At 41.3% G+C, this 27,724-nt stretch overlaps 1 protein-coding gene across 1 annotated transcript in view; it reads right to left on the reverse strand.

The window, feature by feature from the left end:
* col6a4a (collagen, type VI, alpha 4a) overlaps nucleotides 1-27,724 on the reverse strand; it is a 144,253-nt gene that overhangs the window by 70,482 nt on the left and 46,047 nt on the right. The window contains exons 8-17 of the mRNA XM_034173480.1: nucleotides 20,940-21,518; nucleotides 20,188-20,766; nucleotides 18,061-18,416; nucleotides 16,557-16,635; nucleotides 16,080-16,225; nucleotides 12,313-12,405; nucleotides 12,082-12,135; nucleotides 11,695-11,766; nucleotides 11,542-11,568; nucleotides 11,396-11,440 (exon numbers count right to left, since the gene is read on the reverse strand). Of these exons, the coding sequence (XP_034029371.1) occupies nucleotides 11,396-11,440; nucleotides 11,542-11,568; nucleotides 11,695-11,766; nucleotides 12,082-12,135; nucleotides 12,313-12,405; nucleotides 16,080-16,225; nucleotides 16,557-16,635; nucleotides 18,061-18,416; nucleotides 20,188-20,766; nucleotides 20,940-21,518 (2,030 nt within the window). The remainder of the gene's footprint in view (nucleotides 1-11,395; nucleotides 11,441-11,541; nucleotides 11,569-11,694; nucleotides 11,767-12,081; nucleotides 12,136-12,312; nucleotides 12,406-16,079; nucleotides 16,226-16,556; nucleotides 16,636-18,060; nucleotides 18,417-20,187; nucleotides 20,767-20,939; nucleotides 21,519-27,724) is intronic.

A 27,724-nucleotide genomic window follows, 5' to 3' on the forward strand; every position in this document is an offset into this window, starting at 1 on the left:
TTGTTTCACTTCCAAACGGTGTTTGTTTCACCAACGATATTTGTTTCCCTTCCTAACGGTGTTTGTTTCACTTTCTAACAGTGTTTTTTTCACTTCCTAACAATGTTTGTTTCACTTCCTAAAGGTGTTTGTTTCACTTTCTAACAGTGTTTGTTTCACTTCCTAACAGTGTTTGTTTCACTAACGATGTTTTTTTCACTTCCTAACAATGTTTGATTCACTTCCTAACAAAGTTTGTTTCACTTCCTGACAATGTTTCTTTCACTTCCTAATGGTGTTTGTTTCACCAGCGATGTTTGTTTCACTTCCCAACAATGTTTGTGTCACTAACGGTGTTTGTTTCACTTCCTCATGATGTTTGTTTCACTTTCTAACAGTGTTTGTTTCACTTCCTAACATTTTTTTCACTAACAGTGTTTGTTTCACTTCCTAATGATGTTTGTTTCACTTTCTAACAGTGTTTGTTTCACTTCCTAACAATGTTTGTTTCACTAACGATGTTTGTTTCAGTTCCTAACTGTGTTTGTTTCACTTCCTAACAATGTTTGTTTCACTTTCTAACAGTGTTTGTTTCACTTCCTAACAATGTTTGTTTCACTTCCTAACAGTGTTTGTTTCACTGACGATGTTTGTTTCACTAACGATGTTTGTTTCACTTCCTAACAAAGTTTGTTTCACTTCCTAACAAAGTTTGTTTCACTTCCTGACAATGTTTGTTTCACTTCCTAATGGTGTTTGTTTCACCAGCGATGTTTGTTTCACTTCCCAACAATGTTTGTGTCACTAACGGTGTTTGTTTCACTTCCTCATGATGTTTGTTTCACTTTCTAACAGTGTTTGTTTCACTTCCTAACAATGTTTGTTACACTAATGATGTTTGTTTCACTTCCTAACAATGTTTGTTTCACTAATGATGTTTGTTTCACTTTCTAACAGTGTTTGTTTCACTAACGATGTTTGTTTCACTTCCTAACAATGTTTGTTTCACTAACGATGTTTGTTTCACTTCCTAATGATGTTTGTTTCACTTCCTGATGATGTTTGTTTCACTTCCTAACAATGTTTGTTTCACTACCAGTGTTTGTTTCACTTCCTAACAATGTTTGTTTCACTAACGATATTTGTTTCACTTCCTAACGGTGTTTGTTTCACTTTCTAACAGTGTTTGTTTCACTTCCTAACAATGTTTGTTTCACTTCCTAAAAGTGTTTGTTTCACTAACGATGTTTGTTTCACTTCGCAATAATGTTTATGTCAGTAACGGTGTTTGTTTCACTTCCTAATGATGTTTGTTTCACTAAAGATGTTTGTTTCACTTCCTAACGATGTTTGTTTCACTTCCTAATGGTGTTTGTTTCACTTCCTAATGGTGTTTGCTTCACTTCCTAATAATGTTTGTTTCTATTTCTTACAGTGTTTGTTTCACTTCCTAACGATGTTTGTTTCACTTCCTAATCGTGTTTGTTTCACTAACGATGTTTGTTTCACTTCCTAATGATGTTTGTTTCACTTCCTGATGATGTTTGTTTCACTTCCTAACAATGTTTGTTTCACTACCAGTGTTTGTTTCACTTCCTAATGATGTTTGTTTCACTTCCTAACAATGTTTGTTTCACTTCCTAACGATGTTTGTTTCACTTCCTAATGGTGTTTGCTTCACTTCCTAATAATGTTTGTTTCTATTTCTTACAGTGTTTGTTTCACTTCCTAACAATGTTTGTTTCACTAACGATGTTTGTTTCACTTCCTAACAATGTTTGTTTCACTAACAGTGTTTGTTTCACTTTCTTACAGTGTTTGTTTCACTTCCTAACAATGTTTGTTTCACTAACGATGTTTGTTTCACTTCCTAACAATGTTTGTTTCACTTCCAAACGGTGTTTGTTTCACCAACGATATTTGTTTCCCTTCCTAACGGTGTTTGTTTCACTTTCTAACAGTGTTTTTTTCACTTCCTAACAATGTTTGTTTCACTTCCTAAAGGTGTTTGTTTCACTTTCTAACAGTGTTTGTTTCACTTCCTAACAGTGTTTGTTTCACTAACGATGTTTGTTTCACTTCCTAACAATGTTTGTTTCACTTCCTAACAAAGTTTGTTTCACTTCCTGACAATGTTTCTTTCACTTCCTAATGGTGTTTGTTTCACCAGCGATGTTTGTTTCACTTCCCAACAATGTTTGTGTCACTAACGGTGTTTGTTTCACTTCCTCATGATGTTTGTTTCACTTTCTAACAGTGTTTGTTTCACTTCCTAACATTTTTTTCACTAACAGTGTTTGTTTCACTTCCTAATGATGTTTGTTTCACTTTCTAACAGTGTTTGTTTCACTTCCTAACAATGTTTGTTTCACTAACGATGTTTGTTTCACTTCCTAATGATGTTTGTTTCACTTCCTAACAATGTTTGTTTCACTACCAGTGTTTGTTTCACTTCCTAATGATGTTTGTTTCACTTCCTAACAATGTTTGTTTCACTTCCTAACAATGTTTGTTTCAGTTCCTAATGGTGTTTGCTTCACTTCCTAATAATGTTTGTTTCTTTTTCTTACAGTGTTTGTTTCACTTCCTAACAATGTTTGTTTCACTAACGATGTTTGTTTCACTTCCTAACAATGTTTGTTTCACTAACGATGTTTGTTTCACTTCCTAACAATGTTTGTTTCACTTCCAAACGGTGTTTGTTTCACCAACGATATTTGTTTCCCTTCCTAACGGTGTTTGTTTCACTTTCTAAGTGTTTTTTTCACTTCCTAACAATGTTTGTTTCACTTCCTAAAGGTGTTTGTTTCACTTTCTAACAGTGTTTGTTTCACTTCCTAACAGTGTTTGTTTCACTAACGATGTTTGTTTCACTTCCTAACAATGTTTGATTCACTTCCTAACAAAGTTTGTTTCACTTCCTGACAATGTTTCTTTCACTTCCTAATGGTGTTTGTTTCACCAGCGATGTTTGTTTCACTTCCCAACAATGTTTGTGTCACTAACGGTGTTTGTTTCACTTCCTCATGATGTTTGTTTCACTTTCTAACAGTGTTTGTTTCACTTCCTAACATTTTTTTCACTAACAGTGTTTGTTTCACTTCCTAATGATGTTTGTTTCACTTTCTAACAGTGTTTGTTTCACTTCCTAACAATGTTTGTTTCACTAACGATGTTTGTTTCAGTTCCTAACTGTGTTTGTTTCACTTCCTAACAATGTTTGTTTCACTTTCTAACAGTGTTTGTTTCACTTCCTAACAATGTTTGTTTCACTTCCTAACAGTGTTTGTTTCACTGACGATGTTTGTTTCACTAACGATGTTTGTTTCACTTCCTAACAATGTTTGTTTCACTTCCTAACAAAGTTTGTTTCACTTCCTAACAATGTTTGTTTCACTTCCTGACAATGTTTGTTTCACTTCCTAATGGTGTTTGTTTCACCAGCGATGTTTGTTTCACTTCCCAACAATGTTTGTGTCACTAACGGTGTTTGTTTCACTTCCTCATGATGTTTGTTTCACTTTCTAACAGTGTTTGTTTCACTTCCTAACAATGTTTGTTACACTAATGATGTTTGTTTCACTTCCTAACAATGTTTGTTTCACTAATGATGTTTGTTTCACTTTCTAACAGTGTTTGTTTCACTAACGATGTTTGTTTCACTTCCTAACAATGTTTGTTTCACTAACGATGTTTGTTTCACTTCCTAACAATGTTTGTTTCACTTCCTGATGATGTTTGTTTCACTTCCTAACAATGTTTGTTTCACTACCAGTGTTTGTTTCACTTCCTAACAATGTTTGTTTCACTAACGATATTTGTTTCACTTCCTAACGGTGTTTGTTTCACTTTCTAACAGTGTTTGTTTCACTTCCTAACAATGTTTGTTTCACTTCCTAAAGGTGTTTGTTTCACTAACGATGTTTGTTTCACTTCGCAATAATGTTTATGTCACTAAAGATGTTTGTTTCACTTCCTAATGATGTTTGTTTCACTAACGATGTTTGTTTCACTTCCTAACGATGTTTGTTTCACTTCCTAATGGTGTTTGTTTCACTTCCTAATGGTGTTTGCTTCACTTCCTAATAATGTTTGTTTCTATTTCTTACAGTGTTTGTTTCACTTCCTAACGATGTTTGTTTCACTTCCTAATCGTGTTTGTTTCACTAACGATGTTTGTTTCACTTCCTAATGATGTTTGTTTCACTTCCTGATGATGTTTGTTTCACTTCCTAACAATGTTTGTTTCACTACCAGTGTTTGTTTCACTTCCTAATGATGTTTGTTTCACTTCCTAACAATGTTTGTTTCACTTCCTAACAATGTTTGTTTCAGTTCCTAATGGTGTTTGCTTCTCTTCCTAATAATGTTTGTTTCTTTTTCTTACAGTGTTTGTTTCACTTCCTAACAATGTTTGTTTCACTAACGATGTTTGTTTCACTTCCTAACAATGTTTGTTTCACTAACAGTGTTTGTTTCACTTTCTTACAGTGTTTGTTTCACTTCCTAACAATGTTTGTTTCACTAACGATGTTTGTTTCACTTCCTAACAATGTTTGTTTCACTTCCAAACGGTGTTTGTTTCACCAACGATATTTGTTTCCCTTCCTAACGGTGTTTGTTTCACTTTCTAACAGTGTTTTTTTCACTTCCTAACAATGTTTGTTTCACTTCCTAAAGGTGTTTGTTTCACTTTCTAACAGTGTTTGTTTCACTTCCTAACAGTGTTTGTTTCACTAACGATGTTTGTTTCACTTCCTAACAATGTTTGTTTCACTTCCTAACAAAGTTTGTTTCACTTCCTGACAATGTTTCTTTCACTTCCTAATGGTGTTTGTTTCACCAGCGATGTTTGTTTCACTTCCCAACAATGTTTGTGTCACTAACGGTGTTTGTTTCACTTCCTCATGATGTTTGTTTAACTTTCTAACAGTGTTTGTTTCACTTCCTACAATGTTTGTTTCACTAACAGTGTTTGTTTCACTTCCTAATGATGTTTGTTTCACTTTCTAACAGTGTTTGTTTCACTTCCTAACAATGTTTGTTTCACTAACGATGTTTGTTTCACTTCCTAACTGTGTTTGTTTCACTTCCTAACAATGTTTGTTTCACTTTCTAACAGTGTTTGTTTCACTTCCTAACAATGTTTGTTTCACTTCCTAACAGTGTTTGTTTCACTAACGATGTTTGTTTCACTAACGATGTTTGTTTCACTTCCTAACAATGTTTGTTTCACTTCCTAACAATGTTTGTTTCACTTCCTAACAATGTTTGTTTCACTTCCTGACAATGTTTGTTTCACTTCCTAATGGTGTTTGTTTCACCAGCGATGTTTGTTTCACTTCCCAACAATGTTTGTGTCACTAACGGTGTTTGTTTCACTTCCTCATGATGTTTGTTTCACTTTCTAACAGTGTTTGTTTCACTTCCTAACAATGTTTGTTACACTAATGATGTTTGTTTCACTTCCTAACAATGTTTGTTTCACTAATGATGTTTGTTTCACTTTCTAACAGTGTTTGTTTCACTTCCTAACAATGTTTGTTTCACTAACCATGTTTGTTTCACTTCCTAATGATGTTTGTTTCACTTCCTGATGATGTTTGTTTCACTTCCTAACAATGTTTGTTTCACTACCAGTGTTTGTTTCACTTCCTAACAATGTTTGTTTCACTAACGATATTTGTTTCACTTCCTAACGGTGTTTGTTTCACTAACGATGTTTGTTTCAGTTCCTATCTGTGTTTGCTTCACTTCCTAACAATGTTTGTTTCACTTTCTAACAGTGTTTGTTTCACTTCCTAACAATGTTTGTTTCACTTCCTAACAGTGTTTGTTTCACTGACGATGTTTGTTTCACTAACGATGTTTGTTTCACTTCCTAACAATGTTTGTTTCACTTCCTAACAAAGTTTGTTTCACTTCCTAACAAGGTTTGTTTCACTTCCTAACAATGTTTGTTTCACTTCCTAACAAAGTTTGTTTCACTTCCTAACAAAGTTTGTTTCACTTCCTGACAATGTTTGTTTCACTTCCTAACAATGTTTGTGTCACTAACGGTGTTTGTTTCACTTCCTCATGATGTTTGTTTCACTTTCTAACAGTGTTTGTTTCACTTCCTAACAATGTTTGTTACACTAATGATGTTTGTTTCACTTCCTCATGATGTTTGTTTCACTTTCTAACAGTGTTTGTTTCACTAACGATGTTTGTTTCACTTCCTAACAATGTTTGTTTCACTATCGATGTTTGTTTCACTTCCTAATGATGTTTGTTTCACTTCCTGATGATGTTTGTTTCACTTCCTAACAATGTTTGTTTCACTACCAGTGTTTGTTTCACTTCCTAACAATGTTTGTTTCACTAACGATATTTGTTTCACTTCCTAACGGTGTTTGTTTCACTTTCTAACAGTGTTTGTTTCACTTCCTAACAATGTTTGTTTCACTTCCTAAAGGTGTTTGTTTCACTAACGATGTTTGTTTCACTTCGCAATAATGTTTATGTCAGCAACGGTGTTTGTTTCACTTCCTAATGATGTTTGTTTCACTAAAGATGTTTGTTTCACTTCTTAACGATGTTTGTTTCACTTCCTAATGGTGTTTGTTTCACTTCCTAATGGTGTTTGCTTCACTTCCTAATAATGTTTGTTTCTATTTCTTACAGTGTTTGTTTCACTTTCTAATCTTGTTTGTTTCACTTCCTAACAATGTTTGTTTCACTAACGATGTTTGTTTCACTTCCTAATTGTGTTTGTTTCACTTCCTAATGGTGTTTGCTTCACTTCCTAATGATGTTTGTTTCCATTTCTAACGCTGCTTGTTTTACTTCCTAATGGAGTTTCTTTCACTAATTGTGTTTGTTTCAATTTCTAACAGTGTTTGTTTCACTTCCTAACTGTGTTTTTTCACTAACGATGTTTGTTTCACTTCCTAACAATGTTTGTTTCACTACCAGTGTTTGTTTCACTTCCTGATGATGTTTGTTTCACTTCCTAACAATGTTTGTTTCACTTCCTAACAATGTTTGTTTCACTAACAGTGTTTGTTTCACTTCCTAATGATGTTTGTTTCACTTTCTTACAGTGTTTGTTTCACTTCCTAACAATGTTTGTTTCACTAACGATGTTTGTTTCACTTCCTAACAATGTTTGTTTCACTTCCAAACGGTGTTTGTTTCACTAACGATATTTGTTTCACTTCCTAACGGTGTTTGTTTCACTTTCTAACAGTGTTTGTTTCACTTCCTAACAATGTTTGTTTCACTTCCTAAAGGTGTTTGTTTCACTAACGATGTTTGTTTCACTTCGCAATAATGTTTATGTCAGTAACGGTGTTTGTTTCACTTCCTAATGATGTTTGTTTCACTAAAGATGTTTGTTTCACTTCCTAACGATGTTTGTTTCACTTCCTAATGGTGTTTGTTTCACTTCCTAATGGTGTTTGCTTCACTTCCTAATAATGTTTGTTTCTATTTCTTACAGTGTTTGTTTCACTTCCTAACGATGTTTGTTTCACGTCCTAATCGTGTTTGTTTCACTAACGATGTTTGTTTCACTTCCTAATGATGTTTGTTTCACTTCCTGATGATGTTTGTTTCACTTCCTAACAATGTTTGTTTCACTACCAGTGTTTGTTTCACTTCCTAATGATGTTTGTTTCACTTCCTAACAATGTTTGTTTCACTTCCTAACAATGTTTGTTTCAGTTCCTAATGGTGTTTGCTTCACTTCCTAATAATGTTTGTTTCTTTTTCTTACAGTGTTTGTTTCACTTCCTAACAATGTTTGTTTCACTAACGATGTTTGTTTCACTTCCTAACAATGTTTGTTTCACTAACAGTGTTTGTTTCACTTTCTTACAGTGTTTGTTTCACTTCCTAACAATGTTTGTTTCACTAACGATGTTTGTTTCACTTCCTAACAATGTTTGTTTCACTTCCAAACGGTGTTTGTTTCACCAACGATATTTGTTTCCCTTCCTAACGGTGTTTGTTTCACTTTCTAACAGTGTTTTTTTCACTTCCTAACAATGTTTGTTTCACTTCCTAAAGGTGTTTGTTTCACTTTCTAACAGTGTTTGTTTCACTTCCTAACAGTGTTTGTTTCACTAACGATGTTTGTTTCACTTCCTAACAATGTTTGTTTCACTTCCTAACAAAGTTTGTTTCACTTCCTGACAATGTTTCTTTCACTTCCTAATGGTGTTTGTTTCACCAGCGATGTTTGTTTCACTTCCCAACAATGTTTGTGTCACTAACGGTGTTTGTTTCACTTCCTCATGATGTTTGTTTCACTTTCTAACAGTGTTTGTTTCACTTCCTAACATTGTTTCACTAACAGTGTTTGTTTCACTTCCTAATGATGTTTGTTTCACTTTCTAACAGTGTTTGTTTCACTTCCTAACAATGTTTGTTTCACTAACGATGTTTGTTTCACTTCCTAACTGTGTTTGTTTCACTTCCTAACAATGTTTGTTTCACTTTCTAACAGTGTTTGTTTCACTTCCTAACAATGTTTGTTTCACTTCCTAACAGTGTTTGTTTCACTAACGATGTTTGTTTCACTAACGATGTTTGTTTCACTTCCTAACAATGTTTGTTTCACTTCCTAACAATGTTTGTTTCACTTCCTAACAAAGTTTGTTTCACTTCCTGACAATGTTTGTTTCACTTCCTAATGGTGTTTGTTTCACCAGCGATGTTTGTTTCACTTCCCAACAATGTTTGTGTCACTAACGGTGTTTGTTTCACTTCCTCATGATGTTTGTTTCACTTTCTAACAGTGTTTGTTTCACTAACGATGTTTGTTTCACTTCCTAACAATGTTTGTTTCACTATCGATGTTTGTTTCACTTCCTAATGATGTTTGTTTCACTTCCTGATGATGTTTGTTTCACTTCCTAACAATGTTTGTTTCACTACCAGTGTTTGTTTCACTTCCTAACAATGTTTGTTTCACTAACGATATTTGTTTCACTTCCTAACGGTGTTTGTTTCACTAACGATGTTTGTTTCAGTTCCTATCTGTGTTTGCTTCACTTCCTAACAATGTTTGTTTCACTTTCTAACAGTGTTTGTTTCACTTCCTAACAATGTTTGTTTCACTTCCTAACAGTGTTTGTTTCACTAACGATGTTTGTTTCACTAACGATGTTTGTTTCACTTCCTAACAATGTTTGTTTCACTTCCTAACAAAGTTTGTTTCACTTCCTAACAAAGTTTGTTTCACTTCCTGACAATGTTTGTTTCACTTCCTAATGGTGTTTGTTTCACCAGCGATGTTTGTTTCACTTCCCAACAATGTTTGTGTCACTAACGGTGTTTGTTTCACTTCCTCATGATGTTTGTTTCACTTTCTAACAGTGTTTGTTTCACTTCCTAACAATGTTTGTTACACTAATGATGTTTGTTTCACTTCCTAACAATGTTTGTTTCACTAATGATGTTTGTTTCACTTTCTAACAGTGTTTGTTTCACTAACGATGTTTGTTTCACTTCCTAACAATGTTTGTTTCACTAACGATGTTTGTTTCACTTCCTAATGATGTTTGTTTCACTTCCTAACGATGTTTGTTTCACTTCCTAACAATGTTGTTTCACTACCAGTGTTTGTTTCACTTCCTAACAATGTTTGTTTCACTAACGATATTTGTTTCACTTCCTAACGGTGTTTGTTTCACTTTCTAACAGTGTTTGTTTCACTTCCTAACAATGTTTGTTTCACTTCCTAAGGTGTTTGTTTCACTAACGATGTTTGTTTCACTTCGCAATAATGTTTATGTCAGCAACGGTGTTTGTTTCACTTCCTAATGATGTTTGTTTCACTAACGATGTTTGTTTCACTTCCTAATGGTGTTTGTTTCACTTCCTAATGGTGTTTGTTTCACTTCCTAATGGTGTTTGCTTCACTTCCTAATAATGTTTGTTTCTATTTCTTACAGTGTTTGTTTCACTTCCTAACGATGTTTGTTTCACGTCCTAATCGTGTTTGTTTCACTAACGATGTTTACTTAACTTTCTAATCTTGTTTGTTTCACTTCCTAACAATGTTTGTTTCACTAACGATGTTTGTTTCACTTCCTAATGGTGTTTGTTTCACTTCCTAATGGTGTTTGCTTCACTTCCTAATGATGTTTGTTTCCATTTCTAACGCTGCTTGTTTTACTTCCTAATGGAGTTTCTTTCACTAATTGTGTTTGTTTCAATTTCTAACAGTGTTTGTTTCACTTCCTAACGGTGTTTTTTCACTAACGATGTTTGTTTCACTTCCTAACAATGTTTGTTTCACTACCAGTGTTTGTTTCACTTCCTGATGATGTTTGTTTCACTTCCTAACAATGTTTGTTTCACTTCCTAACAATGTTTGTTTCACTAACAGTGTTTGTTTCACTTCCTAATGATGTTTGTTTCACTTTCTTACAGTGTTTGTTTCACTTCCTAACAATGTTTGTTTCACTAACGATGTTTGTTTCACTTCCTAACAATGTTTGTTTCACTTCCAAACGGTGTTTGTTTCACTAACGATATTTGTTTCACTTCCTAACGGTGTTTGTTTCACTTTCTAACAGTGTTTGTTTCACTTCCTAACAATGTTTGTTTCACTTCCTAAAGGTGTTTGTTTCACTAACGATGTTTGTTTCACTTCGCAATAATGTTTATGTCACTAACGGTGTTTGTTTCACTTCCTAATGATGTTTGTTTCACTAAAGATGTTTGCTTCACTTCCTAACGATGTTTGTTTCTCTTCCTAACGATGTTTGTTTCACTTCCTAATGGTGTTTGTTTCACTTCCTAACAATGTTTGTTTCACTAACGATGTTTGTTTCACATCCTAATCATGTTTGTTTCACTAACGATGTTTGCTTAACTTTCTAATCTTGTTTGTTTCACTTCCTAACAATGTTTGTTTCACTAACGATGTTTGTTTCACTTCATAATGGTGTTTGTTTCACTTCCTAATGGTGTTTGCTTCACTTCCTAACGATGTTTGTTTCTATTTCTAATGCTGTTTGTTTTACTTCCTAATGGAGTTTCTTTCACTAATTGTGTTTGTTTCAATTTCTAACAGTGTTTGTTTCATTTTCTAACAGTGTTTGTTTCCCTTCCTAACAATGTTTGTTTCACTAACGATGTTTGTTTAACTTCCTAACAGTGTTTGTTTCACTTCCTGACGATGTTTGTTTCACTTCCTGATGGTGTTTGTTTCACTTCCTAACAGTGTTTGCTTCACTTCCAGACGATGTTTGTTTCACTTTCTGACGATGTTTGTTTCACTTCCTGACGTTGTTTGTTTCACTTCCTTACGATGTTTGTTTCACTTTCTAATAATGCTCGTAATATGACTTGTCTGGTAAAATAAAGACAAACTAAATAAAGAGAATCTGCTCTCACGAGGGGCAGCAGCTCAGGTTCTTACCTGTTCTCCATCCACTCCGTTCAGTCCGTCGTCTCCGTTGTCCCCCTGTGGTGATGGGACACAGTCAGCTGTCAAATTTGCTTCATTCCTCAGGAAAATGCATCACATTATGTTGGTTGTGTTTGGAGTTAGTCAATGTCACTCACCCTGTTTCCGCGGAGACCCCTGTAGCCCTGCAGACACACGCACAGACACACACACACACACACACACAAAGTCAACATCAACACCGCGCCGAACATTCGGTGTACACACGTGGGTGAAAATACTCATTAGTACGACTCTTTGTGGGACTCTACCTTCTGTCCTCTGGTCCCGGGACAACCCTGGACACCCCGAGGTCCAGTGGGTCCAGGACCCCCTCGATTTCCCTGAAAGACAAAGTGAGGAGGAGATGTGATGCTGAGTCAGCAGTGACATCACTGGCGTCAGTGTGGAACATGGACCCACATCCGTCCTGAGCCGCTTTGTCAGAACTTTGCACAGGAAACACACTTTGACAGACAGATTCTGCGTCTGTGACTTTGGACTTTCTGACCCAAAGCATAACATCATTCTTTAAAATCAGGATTTTAACATTAAAACACACAATTATTTGTGTTACTTGAGTCACAACATAAAAAAGCCAAAAGCTGGAAAGAAGTTCAAATAGGGATTGTTGTGAAGTAGAAAAAAGCAGCACATACGGGGACTCCCTCGTCTCCTGGGAAGCCGGGGTGACCTTTCTGTCCGGACAGCCCCTGTTCAAAAAGACAGGCAGAAAAAAACTCACTCACATTTTGTAATAAATAGCTGGATAATAAACATGGAAGACTTCCTGTCTGCTGGGATTCCAGCCCACACACACGTCTTCACTATATCCCATGGGGACAGAATATGACCTGATAATATCAGGTTCAAATGTCTGTCTGACTCACCTTCGTCCCCAAAGGTCCTCGAGAGCCACGGACGCCCTCAGATCCCGAACATTTGCACATGACACCACAGCATTCCCGATCTGACACCGAGTCCTGCAGACAGACAGACAAGCAGGCAGACAGACAGAGAGACAAACAGGCAGACAGACAAAAAACAGACAGACAGACAGAGAAACAGGCAGATAGACAGACAGACAGAAAGAGAGACAGGTAGACAGAGAGGAAGACAGGAAGACAGACAGAGAGACAAACAGGGAGGCAGACAGACAGTTGGTATCTTAAAGCTTTAAAATAAACGTTTTTAATCTGATATTTTTCAAACTTAGACTTTGGAAAGTTAGTAATATCTCATCTCATCACTCATCTTCAATCGTTTATTCAGAATCGGGTTGGGGGGGCAACAGCTCTAGCAGGGGACCCCAGACTTCCCTTCCTGGGCCACATTAACCACCTCTAACTGGGGGAGGCGTTCCCAGGCCAGTGTGGAGATATAATCTGTCCACCTAGTCCTGGGTCTCCTCCCAGATGGACGTGCCTGGGTGCCTCCCAGGGGGCATCCTTACCAGATGCTCGAACCACCTCAGTTGGCTCCTTTCAATGCCAAGGAGCAGCAGCTCGACTCCGAGCTCCCCAGGGATGACCGAACTTCTCACCCTATCTCTAAGGGAGACACCAGCCACCCTCCTAAGGAAGCCCATTTCGGCGCTTGTATCTGCGATCTAGTTCTTTCGGTCATGACCCAACCCTCATGACCACATGTGAGAGTAGGAACGAAGATTGTCCAATAGATCGAGAGCTTCCCCTTTTGGCTCAGCTCCATTTTCCTCATAACACTACGGTAGAGCAAATATAATACCGCCCCTGCTGCGCTGCTTCTCCGGCCAATCTCACGCTCCACTGTCCCCTCACTTGTGAACAAGACCCCATTCCCTACCCGGAGTAGGCAATTCATTGGTTTCTTGCTGAGAACCATGGCCTTAGAGGTACTGATCCCCATCCCAGCCGCTTCACACTCAGCTGTGAACTGATCCAGTGAGTGTTGAAGGTCACAAGCCGATGAAACCGACAGGACCACATCATCTGCAAAAAGCAGTGATGAGACCCTGAGCCCACCAAACAGGAAACTCTCCTCCCTCCGACTACACCTCGATATCCTGTCCATGAATATCACAAACAGGATTGGTGACAAGGTGCAGCCCTGGCGGAGGCCAACCTCTACCGGAAACGAGTCCAACTTACTGCCAAGCACCCGAACACAGCTGAGTGAAAGCATGGTGAACGCCCCTAAAAATGGCCCCTTGGTACCAAAAATCTCATTTATGGTACAAACAAGTGTAATACATCAAATGAAGGCTGTTACTCTATAGAATTCAGAAATGCATTTGTTTTATAAATCAGATTTAATTTTCACTATGTAAATTCAGTTTGAAAACAGCAGGTTTCACATTTCAATTATGAAAAACGGTATATTGACAGCTGACATATTTGTGTCTTTATACAAACATCCATCCATCCATCCATCCATTTTCTTCCGCTGTATCAGGAGTCGGGTCGCGGGGGCAGCAGCTCAAGCAAAGCCGCCTAGACCTCCCGATCTACACACACCTCCACCAGCTCCTCTGGGGGAACCCCAAGGCATTCCCAAGCCAGCCAAGAGATGTAGTCCCTCCAGCGTGTCCTGGGTCTTCCCCGGGGCCTCCTCCCAATGGGACGTGCCCGGAACACCTCTCCAGCGAGGCATCCAGGGGGCATCCGGAAAAGATGCCTGAGCCACCTCAACTGATTCCTTTCAACATGGAGAAGCAGCGGCTCGACTCCGAGCTCCTCCCGAGTGACCGAGCTCCTCACCCTATCTCTAAGGGAATGCCCAGCCACCCTGCGGAGGAAACTCATCTTGGCCGCTTGTACTCGCGATCTCGTTCTTTCGGTCATGAGCCAAATCTCATGACCATAGGTGAGGATCGAAATGTAGCTTGATCGGTAAATCGAGAGGTTTGCCCCCCTACTCAGCTCTCTCTTCACCACGACGGTCCGATACAGCGACCGCATCACTGCAGACGCTGCACCGATCCGTCTATCGATCTCACACTCCATCCGTCCCTCACTCATGAACAAGACCCCGAGATACTTAAACTCCTCCACTTGAGGCAAGGACACTCCACCGACCTGAAGAGGGCAAAGCACCTTTTTCTGGTCGAGAACCATGGCCTCGGATTTGGAGGTGCTGATTTTCATGCCGGATGCTTCACACTTGGCTGCAAACCGCCCCAGTGAACGCTGAAGGTCCTGATTTGACAAAGCCAACAGAACTACATGTGTCCGCAAACAGTAGAGACGAGATTCTGTGGTTCCCAAACCAGACCCCCTCTACACCCTGGCTGCGCCTAGAAATTCTGTCCATAAAAATAATGAACAGAACCGGTGACAAAGGGCAGCCCTGGTGGAGGCCAACGTGCACAGGTTTGACTTACTACCGGCAATGCGAACCAAGCTCCTGCTGCGGTCGTACAGGGACCGGATAGCCCTTAGCAAAGGACCCCGGACCCCGTACTCCCGGAGCACTCCCCACAGGGTGCCCCGAGGGACATGATCGAACGCCTTCTCCAGATCCACAAAACACATGTGGACTGGTTGGGCGAACTCCCATGAACCCTCGAGCACCCGATGGAGTGTGTAGAGCTTGTCCAGTGTGCCGTGACCAGGACAAAAACCACACTGCTCCTCCTGAATCCGAGGTCCGGCCATCGGTCGAATTCTCCTCTCCAGTACTCTGGAATAGACCTTACCGGGGAGGCTGAGGAGTGTGATCCCCCTATAGTTGGAACACACCCTCCGGTCCCCCACCACTACCCCGGTCTGCCAATCCAGAGGCAATGTCCCCGATCGCCACGCGATGTTGCAGAGGCGTGTCAGCCAAGACAGTCCCACAACATCCAGAGACTTAAGGTCCTCAGGACGGATTTCATCCACCCCAGGAGCCTTGCCACCGAGGAGCTTTCTAACCACCTCGGTGACTTCGGCCTGGGTAATGGATGAGTCTGCCTCTGAGTCCCCAGTCTCTGCTTCCTCTTCGGATTGAGGAGATCCTCGAAGTACTCCTTCCACCACCCGACAACATCCCCAGTCAGGGTCAACAGCTCCCCACCCGCACCATAAACAGTGCGGGTGGAGAGCTGCTTCCGCCTCCTGAGGCGTCGGACGGTTTGCCAGAATCTCTTTGAGGCCGAGTGATAGTCCTCCTTCATGGCCTCCCCAAACTCCTCCCAGACCCGACCTTGGTGCAGACCAAAAGTCCTTCTCCATGGTTACTCTGAACTCCTCCCACACCCGCTGCTTTGCCTCCCATTTAATTATGTTAACTTTTATTAAAATATAGTAATTATGTTCTTTGTTGTTTGTGAAGCACTTTGTTGGTGTAAAAGTGCAAGACAATACAGTTATTATTATTATTTGCAGTGGCAGCAGTAGTAGTAGTAGTAGTAAGGATGAGTCCTTTATTCCGGTCTCCCTGTGAATGTCAGAGCTAAGCCTCCAGATGGCCCCATGGGGGTGCTGATGTACCCAAACAGCACTTGGTCATGTCTGAAACAGATAACAGAGCTGACAGATGGAGAAAGGACTGATGGTCAGTGGGTGACTCGCGTGTTCTAATTCACATGCTGCAGTCTGAGGACATCAGAAGGTCCTGTTTGATTTGCACAAAGCAGCAGCAGGCAGGATGTGTTTGTTCTGTTTTGTGGCATTTGCAGCAAAGCAAGAAAACTTACAATCTGTTTGAGGATGCTGCTGGCGACACTCGGCATGCTGATGCTGATGGGAGACTTGTAATCAAACCCGCGTCCGAACTCGATCATCTGCAGCTGTCGAACATCTCGTGCACCATCCAGAGAGACAACCAGCAAAGCACTGACCCCTACAGAACAAACAGCAACACAGCATTCTAACACTGCCAATGTTGTTATTTGCTAAAAAAAAAAACACATTAGAACACAAGCAGCGTGCACGTACTTACAGACCATGCACAAGTTTGATAAACATGATGGTGTTTGTGTTCTAAATCAAGGATAAACTGATGAATTTAGTTTTGTCAAAAGTGTAAAAATGACCCACAAAACATCTGACAATGAAGAAGAGTTTGATGAACTTCAGAGTTCCCCTTTAAGAAAACTGTACGTTCAGTCAGTTAAAACAACTCAGTCAGTACGGCGTCACATGACTTACAAAAACTAAAGTCAGAATCTTACCAGACTGTTGCAGCAACTCTGACTCATGTTCAAGCTTCATCACATCTTCATCGAGTCCATCTGAGAAGATCACCAGCACCTGTTGGACAGTTTGGGTCATACCTCAGACGTGTTGTTTGTGTGACAACTCCTTTGTGTGTGTGTGTGTGTGTGTGTGTGTGTGTGTGTGTGTGTGTGTGTGTGTGTGTGTGTGTGTGCGCGCACGCGGGTGTGTGTGTGTGTGAAAATTATTTTCTCTTAATTTTAACTTCAAACATCAGCAGTAACTTGTGAAAATCGAGTTCTCGAGTGTCCAGATCTTCACTGAGCTGAAGCTGGTGGGCACCATGTTGGCCTGGACTGCACTGTTTGGATGAGACGGCTCGTTTATTTTTTCATCCTTAAAGTGTCAAGTCAAATCAAGTCTGAGAGGGGTCCACAAGACCTCGGTACTGCCTTGGGTCCTGGATGGTGACCCCCCACATCTCTAAAATAACCATCTATCTGCCAAAGCCACTTGAAATGTGGGTGTGTCCTTGCAGCTACTGGGGTCCTCAACAACACCTAGGATCCTGTGTACTGGATCACGCATAGACAAATGGGTCACATGGGCAAAATGTCATAGCTGACTCTCTCACAATGCAAGTGATCCTCCTCATCTTAGTGTCTCTTAGTAACTGCTTGTTTGATACAAAGTTATTCCAGATACAGAGTCATTCAAGAGACAAGGATCCTTCAGAGGCACCCAGTACCAAAGACATCCTGTCATTACTTTAGGTCCCTGGTTAGTGTCCAAGTCTTACAATCATACAGCAAGACAGGCAGCACCAGGACCCTAAAGACTTGGACCTTTGTTCATCTGCAAAGATATCAGCTTCGCCAAACCCTTCTGTCCAGTGACCTCATGCCTCCATGAGATCTTCCCAGGCGCCTCTCGATCTAAAAGGCCAAGGATCCAGTGACATGTATATCACTGCCAAAATAAGTGAATGTCTGTACAAGTTCAACGCTTTCACCACATACAGATACACCTCTGGTGGCTGAGTCCAGAATGTTGTTAAAACCCTAAATCTTAGGCTTGATCATGACAATCTCAAACCCAGATACTGATTCCTCACTCAGCTTCTCAAGTGCTACAATCAGAGTATCCAGTGATTCTGCAAAGAAGACAGTAAACTGAACAAAACTGGATCTGGTTTGTTTACTATTTGAAAGTATTAGATTTATTTGTGACCTTTAAAATCTGTTTGGAATTGTAATATACACCATCAAATAACATAAAGAGGGTAGGACCAGTGGACCCTGGAACTAGTGGACCCTCGCCAGATACAGGAACCCTTGGTCTGCATCCAAAGTAATATAACGATTTTCCTTCTGTAGAACATCAAAGCCATAAAAAAACAAACTGTTATTGAGGCGTCATTCTTCAAAAGCTACCAGGTTTGTCCATGTAGGTTTTTGTTGGTGGTCACTAACAGTTTTGCATCACTTAATTTTTCTGTTACTAAACAGAAAACAGACTCACCTTCACACCGGCTTTGGACTCAGTGCTGAACTTGTTCTTGAAGGAGTTCAGCAGTGCTGTGTTGAAGTAGGTCGGTTCCGACAACTGCAGGGTCTTAACTTTTTCAATCACATCCTTGTTGTAACCTTCAAAGTTGAAGTCGTACAGAGTGCGTCCATCACGGTTCACCACTAGGAAAGCGATGTTAGTTTTCACAGGGGCAGGGCCAGTGCAGCACAGTCCGTGCACTGTGGAAACGTACTGAACGATGTCCGGCAGGAGGATCTCAAGGTTGGTGTGGCCGCTGACCAGAGTCTCATCAGGAGCTCCGGTTCTTTGAGAAATATCAAATCCCATAGCGATATCAATGCTGCAGTCTGCAACAGAGAAAAATATAACTGAAGCCTCAACGTAGAAACATGAAATATTCTTTTTATAAGAAACAAGCTGTCCCTGATGGTGTTACACTGCTGAGTATTACGATATGAGGATGCTGCCAGAGATATTTAACAAGTGTGCCATTGATGCAGGAAGTAACATGAATGAAACACAAATCAGATTTCAACTGTCGAACTGTTGGAATTAGAAGTTAATAAAAAGTCCTTTCTCATTTTCCAAACAAGAGTTTCAACTCTTTTCAATCATCTAAACCAGAGGTGGCCAAGTTCGGTCCTCAAGAGCCACCTTCCTGACACTCTTAGATGTCTCCCTGCTCCAACACACCTGAATCCAATGAAAGACTCGCTTTCATTGGATTCAGGTGTGTTGGAGCAGGGAGACATCTAAGAGTGTCAGGAAGGTGGCTCTTGAGGACCGAACTTGGCCACCCTTGATCTAAACAGTCTGTCAAAAGCAGGATGAAGCCATTTACAATCCTAAACAAATAACTACGACTTTTTCAACATGAAGATTTGTAAATGCTTTAACAAGTTGCTTAATAGCAAAGTGATTGTTGAAATATTTGCCAAGTTAAGAAACACATCTGAGTCTCAGATTCAGCGTGGTCTCTGCCCCACAGCAAATAACAAATGGATTAGATGTTGTGTTTGCTGCTGCTTCCTGCCAGACCTCCTGAACCGCTGATGACTTGAATGAAGGAAACAAAAGGTCGTAACTGTTCTGTCTTTTGGTCAGTTTAACTATCTGTGCTTTAATGTTGTTAGTTCTAATTTTTATTGTGATGGCTAAATAACTCGGTAGTCTACCTCTATGTGAGTTTTGGAAGTGGTTATCTTAGCTTATTAGCTCTTAGCCCATGCTAACTTCCTGTACCAGGTTAAGTGTTTATTTTGTGCACAAAGGTCTGTTTTTGTTTTCACGATGTTGGCTGACAGGGCCGCATCCGTAAGACAAAAAAACTTTCATCACTGGATTTAGATGAGTTCAAATACTTGGGGTCAACAGTCCAAAGTAATGGAGAGTGTGTTAGAGAGATGAAGAAGAGAGTGCAGGCAGGGTGGAGTGGGTGGAGAAAGGTGGCAGGAGTGATCTGTGACGAAACAACATCTGCAAGAGTGAAGGGGAAAGTTTACAAGACAGTAGTGAGACCAGCTATGTTGGACGACTTAGAGATGGTGGAACTAACAAAAAGACAGGAGGCGGAGCTAAAGATGTTGCAATTCTCTTTGGGAGAGACGAGAATGGACAGGATTAGGAATGAACATATCAGAGGAACAGCTCAGGTGGGACGGTTTGGAGACAAAGAGGTGAGACCCAGGGGATGCTGAGGATGGAACCACCAGGCAGGAGGAGAAGACGGAGGACAAAGAGGAGGTTTATGGATGTGCTGAGGGAGGACATGCAGGTGGTTGGTGAGACAGAGGAAGATACAGAGGACAGGGAGAGATGGAAACAATTGATCTGCTGTGGCGCCCCCTAATGGGAGCACTCAAAAGAACAAGAAGATGACTGCAATGTTTGTCTGCTATCAGATCAATGTGAAGTACATCAAATTACATATACAAAAAGAAGAGTTGTCATTTTTCATCTTTGGCCTGGTTAACACTATCTCTTTTCAAAACCAACCACTGATAGATGAAGGCAGAATCAGCGTTTCAGTCAAAGTCTAATTAAAGGTAATCTGGTTAAAACTGTGGGTTAAGTCCACACACACCTGAGATATACAAACAGTCTCAGTTCTGAACTTACCAGATGGATCTTTGGGCGGGTTGGATTTACAGATGGTATCAACCACCTTTTGCTTGATATTTTCCAAGCTGCCAAAGTTTGCCACAGTAAACACCCTCTCCGGGGTTCCCGTGATCTGCAAAAGCTCCAGTTTGTGGACATCTCCAATCCCGATGGCAAATATCTCGATCCCCAGAGATCTAAGATGATCAGCAGCGTCCTCCACATCATCCTGGGACTCACCATCTGTGATCAACACCAGATTCTGTGAAATCCCTTCAGAGCGGCGGCTGCCGCGTGAGGCCTCAAAATACTCCCGAATAGAATTAAGAGCCAGTCCAATATTGGTGCCTCCACCAATCTGCTGCAAATCCAGGATGTGCTTGGTAACCTCTTGCTCAGTGTAGAACTGGTTGAGGTAAAACTCCTTCTGGAACGTGCTGCTAAACTGGGCGAGTCCAACACGCACAAACTCTTTTCCAACTTCAAAGCTTTTCACGAGTTCAGTCGTAAATTTCTTCATGGTGGTGTAGTCATTTTGAACGATGCTGCCAGACTGATCGAGCAGGAAGACCAGGTCAGCCTGCTGCTTTTCACAAACTGACAAAACAAAAGAATTAGTAAAAGGAAAATGCACATTATCACTGTTAAAAAACAAACAAAAAACCTTTTATTCATATAATATAATTTCATCTTAACTGAATAGTATTTGCACTGTTCGTTTATATTTTACATCATAAAATATCTTATAAAATCAGTCCTTACTTTCTTACCTGGCTTTGTGTAGTTGCAGAGGACATGAGAAATATTCCTGTGTAGAGTTTCTAGGGCTTTAAAATTGTCCACATAGAAGACTTTGGATGTGTCACCACCAGCCATGGTCTCCAGCTGGGACTGGATGGCTCCCTCCACTCCAATACTGAAGACACTGATGTTATGTTCTCGCAGTGCTATAGATGGCTTCACCAGATTTCTGCTATCAGTTGCGTCACCATCTGTGATCACCATGAGAATCTGAGGCACCTTCAATTCTGCCCGGCCACCGTGTTCAGCATTAAAATACTGTAAGGAGTATTCAAGAGCCTTGCCAGTATACGTGTCTCCATTTGGGGACTTCAGAGCTGATATTGCTTGAAGAACCTGACGTTTGGAAACATACTTTTTCAGAGTAAAAACTGATTTTGGATCGTTGGAGTACATAATGACTCCAAAGCGAGTCAGGTCCTTGCCCACTGTGGTTTGGTTCACCATGGATGACATAAATGTCTTCATGCTTCTGAACTTCTCCGGGGTTATGCTGGTGGAACCATCGACCAGGAAGATGATATCAGCTGTCTCAGTCTTCTTGCACTCTGGTTGAGAGAACAACAAAGAGTAAATACAATCTGAGAGAAAGATGACAGGATATGAAATAAACCAGCACATTGTTCATCTCTCCGTGGTGGACCAGAAACTGACTTAGTCTTGATTGGCTGAAGACACCTGAATGAGCTATCAGCTTCTGGCAGAGCAGAAGAGAGCAGGTTAGGGTGTCCCTGAGGAACCACTAATTCCACCCTTCAACAATGTAAAAGGTGTCACTTTTGCAAAATACAACGATTCACAGATAATGGCCACAGCATATGGTCACCCGACTGATTGGCCTGCTTCAGCTTCCTTCCTGTTCAGAGGGACTTTTGCTTGACTTGGTCACAAATGTGGTTCATCGTGAGCTGGAAAAACCCTCTTCTTTGTATATCGTGCTTTGGATGACTCGTGATGGGAGTGGACACTAAATACGTAAATATAGTGTCCACTCCAGTACTTGGAGGCAGTGGCAGCAGCAGCTCCAGCTCCAGCAGCTCCTGCGTGCGCTTATCATTATTTCTTTTTATTAAATATAACAATATGAGTGTAGGAATGACAATCCAGCCATTATGTACATGTGGCAACAGGTAGATAATTCAAAAGATTATATAAAGAGCTGTTCTGGAAGACAGAATTTGCATTGTGGATCAACTGCAGCTGGTGGAAATAACCACACATGGGGAGTCAATGCACGTTCACACAGATTGATCAGTTTATTGCTCTGATATATTCAATCATCTTTACACTTATATTTATTCTCCCTTTTGACAGTCTTCTGTTATAAGTCAATATATATGGCTTAGTAACGTAATACAGTGATACAGCAGTGACGACGGCACACCAGAGGTTGTTTTTTTAATTGGAGCCAGACGGAGCGCACAGCGTGTCGTCAGACAGTGAGGATTCTGATGATGACATGATCCCTCTTTTGTTCTGGACGAGGAACCAGAGCAGGTGGGTCCACCGACGTGCGCACAGATCTCCACAGCTTCTGTTTGCAGTTTCTCCAGGACTCAGGCGTTATGAGCTCCATTCCAGTGCTGATACACACTGCTCCAGCTGTGGCTCCAGGCGCGTTTCGTTCCAAGGTTGTTTCAAGCGTCGAGATCAAGGTAAACTTCGGTTTTGTTTAGTTCCTCTTTCGTCCCTTTTGCGCTCTTGCTTTGCAGGCTGTTCGGTGATAAAGCTCTTTCATCCACTTTTTCTCAACAAACTGTGACTTTTTACTTTCCCCCTTCATTCAGGAATCGTTGTATGCCATGTGACTGGGCCATTACATGAATTACCTGATGCGCTCGTCTCATGAAGAGCTGGCAGACTCCCGTGTCATGAAGAGTCAGCTCCCGTCTCATGAAGAGCTGGGCTCTTGCATCATGAACACATCAATGGTCATCTGCTGCAAATGTGATATATGCTTAAATTATTACAATGTGAGGAAATCCCGCAGTGACATGCACCTCGGGGAGGGGGAGGCATCCCGTGGGGTGGTTTCCTGCATGGCACAATATTCAGAAGCTTTGAGGTGCGCTGATGCGACGGTCAGCTGGAGCAATATGTATTAATTTTTTCCCACACAAGGACAGCCGGCTTCACACAGCTCATGCTCAGACATGCTCAGGTATGCTCAGACGCTGGTCGGTCCTCATGAGGTCGTGAGCGACCGCACACGTGCACTGCGTGTTCTCCAGCTGAGGTGCAGGACACAGTGCACACTTTGTGTGAGTGTGTATGTGGGGTTCGGCACAGTCACACCCATGTGTGTTGCTACACTCAACAAAAATATAAACGCAACACTTTTGGTTTTGCTCCCATGAGACAAACTCAAAGATCTAAAACTTTTTCCACATACACAATATCACCATTTCCCTCAAATATTGTTCACAAACCAGTCTAAATCTGTGATAGTGAGCACTTCTCCTTTGCTGAGATAATCCATCCCACCTCACAGGTGTGCCATATCAAGATGCTGATTCGACACCATGATTAGTGCACAGGTGTGCCTTAGACTGCCCACAATAAAAGGCCACTCTGAAAGGTGCAGTTTTGTTTTATTGGGGGGGGATACCAGTCAGTATCTGGTGTGACCACCATTTGCCTCATGCAGTGCAACACATCTCCTTTGCATAGAGTTGATCAGGTTGTCAGTTGTGGCCTGTGGAATGTTGGTCCACTCCTCTTCAATGGCTGTGCGAAGTTGCTGGATATTGGCAGGAACTGGTACACGCTGTCGTATACGCCGGTCCAGAGCATCCCAAACATGCTCAATGGGTGACATGTCCGGTGAGTATGCCGGCCATGCAAGAACTGGGACATTTTCAGCTTCCAAGAATTGTGTACAGATCCTTGCAACATGGGGCCGTGCATTATCCTGCTGCAACATGAGGTGATGTTCTTGGATGTATGGCACAACAATGGGCCTCAAGATCTCATCACGGTATCTCTGTGCATTCATAATGCTGGGCTCGACAATAGCACTGGTCCGATGGCCCGGCGGCCTTTTTTACATGTTCCGGGCCACCACGGGCCAGTGAAGTTCATATTTCACTGGTCCGTATGGGCCAGTAAGAATTAAAATCGCTTTGGGCAGATTTATTAGTCTAATGCCGCGTTCACACCGGGCGCGATCAGATGCTACAAATTCGCGGGGGTCGCGTGGCAACGGACGCGCCTCCTTCACCCGGTGTGTCGCTCTGCTTTTGCTGCGAAAATTCGCCCCGGTGCGTCATCAAATAGGAGGAGCTTCCATTCAGCTCGCCGGCTCCGGTTGTTAGTCAAGTTAACATGACGGACCTTGATCACACGGAGCGAGTTGTTGTGGAAAGCTGACAAACGTCATGAGACGTTCCCAATTCAGGCAGTATCATTATTTGCTGCGTCTGGATGATGGCTGCTTTCAGCGGTCCTTCTGTCTCTGCAGGACCCAACTTGAGGACCAACTGTCCCGTTCACGCGCGCACATGTAAACAATTAAAAAAAAAAAAAAAAAAAGAAACTCCGCTCCCGCTGCTGTGGGGCTGCTGCTCCTCCAAAAACTCTTGTCATAGTTGTGAAATAAAGGACAAAAGAGACATACGTCCTGCTCACAGGCTGCTACCAGAGACAGGACATGTTGCACCACTTCGGCAATGAAGTGCAGACAAACTTCGTCTGCAGGCGCATCTTCTGATGTGGCGCAAATTTCGCTTCAACATCGACGCGTCATTTTCGCTTAAGCAAGATCGAGCGCAGTGAATATTATGAATTTCTTGAAACCTCCTGCCCCTGGGCAGAAACCAGGAAAGCAAAGGAAAGAACAGCTATCACCCTCAAAACAAGCACAGAAGAGGAAGGCTGCTGATGCTGAATATGAGAAGAAAAGGGTGAGGAAAACTTGGCAAACTTCCTGGAAGAAAAGACGGCCATAGCTGGAGCGTGATGAGGAGAGTGAGGTTGTCTTCTGTGGAACTTGTAGGGCCATGCCAGAATATGCTAACAAGTAAGTATAAATATACCAAGTCCTGGTAGACAATGTGGTATGATTTCATACGCCAGTTTAAAAGTCTAATCAGTATGCCCTTGTGGAAACCCCACAGTGACATTAGCAAGGGAACTTGGTTTATGAAATTTAACATATTAATTTTGTAAATGATCAAGAAATAAATTTATTTTTGTATTAATGTCTGAGTGTTGAAAAAATTCCTATCAGTTACCTACCGACATTTTTTTTCAAAGTTTACTCACTTTAAGGTTTTTATCATGTAGTATAAGAATTTTGTGTTTGTTTTCAAGTGTTTTTACATTAAGGAAACCCAATTCTAATGTCTGAGTGTTGATTTAAAAAATTCTTATCAGTTACCCCCCGGTTCGGCACAGGCGTGAAAGTATGGGCCAGTGATATTTTCATCCGGGCCAGTAACTTTCAGATTCTACTGGCCCTGTGGGCCAGTGCATAAATTGACTTATTGTCAAGCCCTGTAATGCCATCAATAAAATGCACCTGTGTTCTTCATCCATAACAGACACCTGCCCATACCATAACCCCACCGCCACCATGGGCCACTCGATCCACAACATTGACATCAGAAAACCGCTCACCCACACGACGCCACACACGCTGTCTGCCATCTGCCCTGGACAGTGTGAACCGGGATTCATCCGTGAAGAGAACACCTCTCCAACGTGCCAAACGCCAGCGAATGTGAGCATTTGCCCGCTCAAGTCGGTTACGACGACGAACTGGAGTCAGGTCGAGACCCCGATGAGGACGACGAGCATGCAGATGAGCTTCCCTGAGACGGTTTCTGACAGTTTGTGCAGAAATTCTTTGGTTATGCAAACCGATTGTTTCAGCAGCTGTCCGAGTGGCTGGTCTCAGATGATCTTGGAGGTGAACATGCTGGATGTGGAGGTCCTGGGCTGGTGTGGTTACACGTGGTCTGCGGTTGTGAGGCTGGTTGGATGTACTGCCAAATTCTCTGAAACGCCTTTGGAGACGGCTTATGGTAGAGAAATGAACATTCAATACACGAGCAACAGCTCTGGTTGACATTCCTGCTGTCAGCATGCCAACTGCACGCTCCCTCAAATCTTGCGACATCTGTGGCGTTGTGCTGTGTGATAAAACTGCACCTTTCAGAGTGGCCTTTTATTGTGGGCAGTCTAAGGCACACCTGTGCACTAATCATGGTGTCTAATCAGCATCTTGATATGGCACACCTGTGAGGTGGGATGGATTATCTCAACAAAGGAGAAGTGCTCACTATCACAGATTTAGACTGGTTTGTGAACAATATTTGAGGGAAATGGTGATATCGTGTATGTGGAAAAAGTTTTAGATCTTTGAGTTCATCTCATACAAAATGGGAGCAAAACCAAAAGTGTTGCGTTTATATTTTTGTTGAGTGTAGATTATGCCACTTTCATGTGGCACTTAGAGACTGTTCACAGACAGGTTGAATGTGCCTGCCTGCTCTCTGCTATTGTACCAGGTGTGCGAATAACCCCACCTTTTCTAAGTGTCCAGGGAGCGGTGTTAGATGTTTGTGTGTGCCACCTGGTATTTGGCTTACACCTGCAGAGAGGGGGATCGAATGAGCACCCGCAGGGCATTCGCTGCCTTTCGGTCGCTTGTGTGTGCGAATGTTGTGGCGACAGCTGTACGAGGCATTTGAGGCGGCTCCGATTTTTCACGAATGGAATGCAATTTCTCCTTCGTGTGCTAGGCGGCTTCAGTTGTGTTATGTGTGAAGGGGCCTTAAGAAATGTTTTTAATTTCAAAATATACAGTAATCAGAAATTAATCTTGAAGTGACACAATTGTAAGGATTTTCTTTAGTAACCTGCTGTGTATAAATTACTTCTTATTCGCCTCTGACGCACATTTCTACACTCTTCTATGTTTTGGCATGATGCCTTGTTTCTTTTGGCTTTAAAGTAAGGCTGTAACAAAAACAATCTTGGGCTTTACTTCACAAAGTTTGGCCCTCAAAATGGAGCAAATACTGTTCAACATTTTCAAGGGGGGTGGGGAGCATTGGTCAGACCCTCCAACAATACTCGCGTCTGCAGTGCTCACTGCATGGCTATGCCACGCCAAGTTCTCCCGTATGATGTGAAAAAATCCTGGTGACAATCCTGTGTAGAGTATATTTGGAAGGGGGATAAGATACTTCAGAGTAGGAAATATTACTATTAACAAAAATGTTAACTTCGATAATTAGTGGATTAACAGAACTGTGCCCACCACTGCATCTGGGACCATAAGACAGCCATGACAAATAGAGTGTCATACTCTCACGAGCGCCACTAGTTTAGCTTAAGGCACGCAGGCACGCAGGCAAGAAACAAGAGTGGACGCTCTTGTTTGGCCAAACTTCTATACAGTTTTTGTATATTCTGTGTTAGTACGTGCCCGCGGCCAACTTTGCTTGATGAATTCCTGTGCAATAAGTAGTTCCCAGATAACTGTGATATTTGCCACAAGAACCTGTGTATCTCATATGTTTTTACACCTAAATGATCGTAAGTCAATACTCACACTCATCCTGCAGCATCTTCTTGTGTCTGCAAATTCAGCACCATTTTGCAAACAACCGGCAACTGGGTCAGTCAAAAGTAGTCTGGCAAGCTCAATATGTGGGCGAGCTATCCCACAATGCCAAAATAGCAGAGATGCTCCAACGAGAATGGCATGCTGAGTACGGTGATAGAGTTTAAAGGTTGCTCTATCCTG

This window comes from Thalassophryne amazonica, chromosome 7, assembly GCF_902500255.1.
Source record: "Thalassophryne amazonica chromosome 7, fThaAma1.1, whole genome shotgun sequence".
In the NCBI taxonomy this organism is placed as follows: domain Eukaryota; kingdom Metazoa; phylum Chordata; class Actinopteri; order Batrachoidiformes; family Batrachoididae; genus Thalassophryne; species Thalassophryne amazonica.